At 35.2% G+C, this 5,472-nt stretch overlaps 1 protein-coding gene across 1 annotated transcript; it reads left to right on the forward strand.

Moving 5' to 3' along the window:
• Nucleotides 1-463: 463 nt before the first annotated feature.
• Nucleotides 464-1,634, forward strand: LOC122638708. Its single transcript, XM_043831562.1, has 2 exons — nucleotides 464-467; nucleotides 1,231-1,634. Exons 1-2 carry the CDS (start codon nucleotides 464-466, stop codon nucleotides 1,632-1,634), a joined length of 408 nt encoding a protein of 135 aa, XP_043687497.1.
• The last annotated feature ends 3,838 nt before the right edge of the window (nucleotides 1,635-5,472 follow it).

The following is a 5,472-nucleotide window of genomic DNA, read 5'->3' on the forward strand; positions in this document are numbered from 1 at the left end:
TAACCCATTTAGGATTAACCTAACCCAAATCAGCCAAGCTAGAGAAAACCCATCGTTACTTCCTCTCTAACTCTCTTTCTCTCCATTTATGTGTGTGTTTCAGGTTTGCTGCGTTGTGGAAAGAGTTGCAGATTAAGATGGATAAATTACCTGAGGCCTGATGGATAAATTACCTGAGGCCTGATCTCAAAAGAGGCAATTTTACTGAAGAAGAAGACGAGCTCATCATCAAACTCCATAGTTTACTTGGAAACAAGTAAGCCCCCTTCTCTTTCCTTCTCATCAATTCTTTTCGATTACACATTTAATTGAGAATCTGAAAGCACTTCCAGTATGAACTCATTTGGGACTTTTTTCAAATATTTAGATGGTCTCTAATTGCTGGTAGATTACCCGGAAGAACGGACAATGAAATCAAGAACTATTGGAATACCCACATCAGGGTACTCCAGACGCCACTTATATGGGTGAGAATTTAATTGGGTTTTTCAAATGGGCCTGAAAAAAACCTGAATTTTCTATCGGTCCAAGGTTTTTGATTTTGGTTTGATGGCAGCCACATTTTGGGGTTGGGGTTGCAGAGGAGGAAGAAGAGGAAGAAGAAGAAGAAGAAGGAGAAGGAGGAGGAGAAGGGACGGTGATGGGTTTTTTTTTTTTTTTTTTTTTACAATTATCACCCCAAAAGGGTATTTTGGTCTTAAAAAATCCGTGACAACGGCAAACTGTCACGACTAACCCTCTCCGTTACGAAAATGTAACGGTGGGGGTCAGTTTGTTATTAGTATGCAACAGAGGGGGGTAACAGTTATTTGAAAGTTTTTGGGGGGGGGGGGGGGTAATAGTAGATAATAAAGATTTTGGGGTGGTAATTATAAAAAACCCTTTTTTTTTTTCACTTTTTCATTTTGCTTCTGTCTTAGGATTGCATTGGTGCCATAGATGGTACTCACATTCATGCGATAGTCCCATGGGGAGATCAAATCCGATATAGAAATCGGAAGGGGATTACTACACAAAATGTGATGTGTGTATGCACTTTTGACATGCGATTCACATTTGTGTATACGGGCTGAGAAGGAAGTGCGAATGATTGCAGAGTCTTTGAAGCAGCAAGGAGTAATCCAGATTTGAGATTTTCTCATCCGCCTCCAAGTATTTTTGGGAACCATTTCAGTCATACACAATATATTTGTGTATGTTGTGTAATAATGTAAATACTTCTACTTGTAGGAAAATATTATGTTGTCGATTCCGGATATGCAAGTCAAACTGGATATCTCATACCATTTAGAGGTGAGAGGTACGATCTACCAGACTACAGAGAGAACAGGAGAAAACCAACAACAGCAAATGAATTATTCAATTATAGACATTCATCTCTTAGGAATGTCATTGAACGTACATTTGGAGTATTGAAGAATAAATTCAAGTTGTTAAGACAAATGAATGGTTACTCCTTGCAAGACCAAGCTCACATTGTGCTAGCATGTTGTGGACTTCATAACTTCATCAGAGATGAGCATATTGCAGATGAAGATTTAATGAGATTAAGTGATGACCTAGCAGAGGTAGATCCTGATGAACTTAACCCCGTTCATAAAGACTATGTCCCTTCAGTATCACAGATAAGTTAGCGTTATTGGGCTAGAGAGATTAATGAAACTAGGATTCGAATTGCTAATGTACTGGCAAGGGAAGTTGGAATGTCATAGTTAGTAGATAGATGATTGTCTTATGTAATAGGGAGTTTAACAATTCTTTCTATGATTGTGATCATTTTTTTTTATATATTATTTTATCTTAATCATGAGAGTTTATTTTTCATTTCAATATTAACTTGGGAGTTTATTTTATCAATTCAATATGCTGTATTTATTTTTAATATTATATAGTTTATTTTAACATGATACAAAATATACAGATAACTTCTAAAGTGCCATCACACGCATTAACAAAATGCGAAATATACAGTAATGATTGTGTTATTTATAAAATAAAGCAAGGGAAGAATATGGGAATGGACTTTTTCAAATGTCCAAGGCACTGTGATTTTTTCATGTAGGTTGAACAACTAAGATTTTTTAAATGTGGAGAATATCAATGTAAGGTTCGAACTGTGAAAATAATTTCAAATAATGGACGATGGTTTTGGTGTTACCCTAAATTGGATGGGGTAATGTTTATTGCCCTTCTTAATAAGTAAATTTCATTATTCTACTTACATATATATTCAACTATGTTAATCATGTTTAATTTTTCAATAGGCTAACAACCGTGGGTGTGGTATGTACGCATGGATAGACGAGACAACACCTAGCTCTTCCATACAACATACTCCTCCTACGTCACCATGTTCGAAAACATCAACATCTACGCTTCCTTCTCCTGCATCATATTATATGAAATGATATTTTGAAGGTAAAATTAAAGGGACAGAGGATCATATGAAGAGCTTGAAAGATGTTCTCAGTGCAATGAAGAAATTGGAGTTAAACGAGAAAGAAGATTGATGCAATTCATATGATTTTGTAATAAATTAAAAATACTGTTTGAGGATTTAGAAGATTGTAGTTTTAAAAATGATATTTTTTTTCTTAGGCTTTAAATTTTTATGTGTAATGCATCTTCAGATATTGTCATCATGGTGAATGTTTTCATTTTAATTTTAAATAAGTTTAATCAAGTAATGACATTTCTATAATAATTCATTAATTTAGTAAAAAGTATTTCAAAGCAGATTTTACCAAATGAATTTGTGTTGTTTTTCTGTTCTATAAACGTTTTTGGAATAAGTTTACCAAACACCATTTTAGAGTCCAGAAACATATTTTCAGCACAGAAATAGAAAAAAATGATAAAGATAAAAAACATTTGTTCTGGAACAGAAGTGTTACCAAACGTGCTCTAAGAACTTGGTAAAAGGCCCAAGGTATTGATTAACATCACCACTTTTTCCATAATACTCTCCACCCTTATCAAATCTGACAGACTTTATATTTTTATAATGAAAAACTTTCACCTCAGCCTTAAAGAATTTAAAGGCATCCAGGGCACTTGACTTATCACGCAGCAGAAAAATATACCCATTATGCGACCAGTCATCAATGAAGGTGATAAAGTACTACTGATTTTCAAGTATTGGAGTTGGAAAGGTTCCACATATGGATAAGGTCCAAAACTCAATCACACCGGGAAGCATCCTTCTTCCTGGAAATAGTCATATTCCCTTTGATGTAGTCAATACATATACTCATGTCCTTAAAGTCAAGGTTATTCAGTATTCCTTCCTGTACTAGCCTGTCCATTCTCTTCCTAGCAATGTGACCTAGCCTCTTATGCTAAAGCAAAGAGGACTTCTCATTAAATTGAAGGCGTTTCACTCCAATATTCATAATCATAGAAGAAGCTAAATTTAGTCAGTAGAGACCCTCAGACACATAACCACATCCAAGATAAACAAAATTATAAAGTAATGTGAAGCCATTCTTATTGAAATTAGCAAAATAGCCATCCATAGTCAATCTAGATACTGAAACCAAGTTCTCCTCATTGAGGGAATGAAAACTACATTCTTCAAATCAATAAAATGTTCAGAATTAAAAAGCAGTTTAATAATTTCTATGGCTTCCACATCCACTTACGCTCCATTTCCCACGAACATGCTCACCTCACCCTTGCTTAACACCCTCCTGTTTAGAAACCTTTGCAAGAATGAATGACGTGAACAGATGAGCCAGAGTCCAACCACCAAGAATCCAATGATGCATCAATAAAAAAAGATTTAAAACAAATATAAGAGAGATCCATACCTGTGCCCTTCTTCTTCTCTAAGAAGTTCTTTCTCTTGTAACAATCCTTCTTCATGTGCCCTTTCATCTTACACCAGAAGCACTCAACATTCTTGAAATTCTTTTACCTTATATTTTCTGTCTTTCACTTACCTGCCTGATGAGTCTTCTCCTTAGCATAAGGAGTATATCTGCTCTTCTTTGAGAACCTTCTGCCATTTCTGTGGGATCCCTTTGAAGATGCACCCTTATGATGATGGATGAAATGAGCACATTTTTTACTTTATTCCTGTTAATCATCCCTTCCTCCAGAGTTACTACTTTAATCATCTCATCAAGATCCCATTTGTTTTGCAAAGCATTATAACTAGAGCGGAGTGACTTATATGCTTCAGAGAGTGTTTCAAAGCCAGTGTCACCAGGAAATCATTATTGAACTTGATATCTAGTCCCCTGATCTTATTTCCTAGAGAAATCATTTCAAGAATATGCTCCCCGGCACTGTCATTACCATCAAACTTGGAAGAGGTCAGCTTGCTTATTGAATCCCCTGCCTGAGCTTTCTTTGAAGAATCAAATTTAGCCCTGATGGCCTGTAAATACTCCGTGGCAGTTTCAGGAATATCAACACTGTTCTTGATTGTCTCAGTCAGTGCACTCTTGATTACTACTATAGATTTTCTATTAGAAGTTTCTCTAGAAGCATGTTCATTTTTCTCAGGTGAAGTGCTGGAAGCAATCAGGTCTGTAGGTTTCTTTTCCTTAAGACAGAGATCCAAGTCCTTGAGGCATAAGTAAACTTTCATTTATTCTAACCATCTCTTGAAGTTATCACCAGTCAGTAAGGGCATATCTAAAACACCAGTACTATAGGATTTGGAAGACATCTTGGTTGATAAAATTATCTAATTAATTACTAGTGTTTATCAAACAAAAAGGATAATAATAACTTAGTATTTAATTAATACCAAATTCCATGCTAGTTATAAGAAGACAAACTAGCTGATAAATAAGAGTTATAACTATGTCCACATTTCTAACCTATGGGTCTTGAAATGTTATGATTCTCTCAAAACTTTGATGACATCACCTTTGGTTGATCAACCACCTACTTGTAAATCCTGCTTCATAACCTTGATGACATCACCTTTGGGTGATCAATCATCTACTTTGCAAAACTGCTGGACAACTCTAACCTTAAGAGGGACCACCGCCTTTGAGTGACTAGTCACTTTTAAGATTAGGGTTTTTCCTACCTTGTATGCATTTAACTTACTTTGATGACATCACCTTTAGGTAATCAACCATCTACTGTGCTGCCCTTATTTTAAACCATGGATCATATGTGTTACAGTCGAAATGGACCTTACCACTTTGGTGGGTTTAGTCTTATTCTACCATAAGCTAATATGACCCTATAAACCGTAGCTAAATGGGGAATTTACATTCAGTATAAAAGAATTTATAATTTTAACCATGCACACATTCAGTTTTGTACTCCACACTACGTATCATATTAGCCTAGCTACTGTTCTATGCTCATTAATGTTAAAGAAATAACCCAAAACAGACATTAAAGTACTAGAAATGACACAAAATCATCGATTTAGAGCAAAATTGAAACAAAAACGATGCTTTTATAGTCCCAAAACAGAAAAACCAAAACAGTTCTGGAATATTTTTC

The sequence above is a fragment of the Telopea speciosissima genome, chromosome 9, assembly GCF_018873765.1.
Source record: "Telopea speciosissima isolate NSW1024214 ecotype Mountain lineage chromosome 9, Tspe_v1, whole genome shotgun sequence".
NCBI lineage: Eukaryota > Viridiplantae > Streptophyta > Magnoliopsida > Proteales > Proteaceae > Telopea > Telopea speciosissima.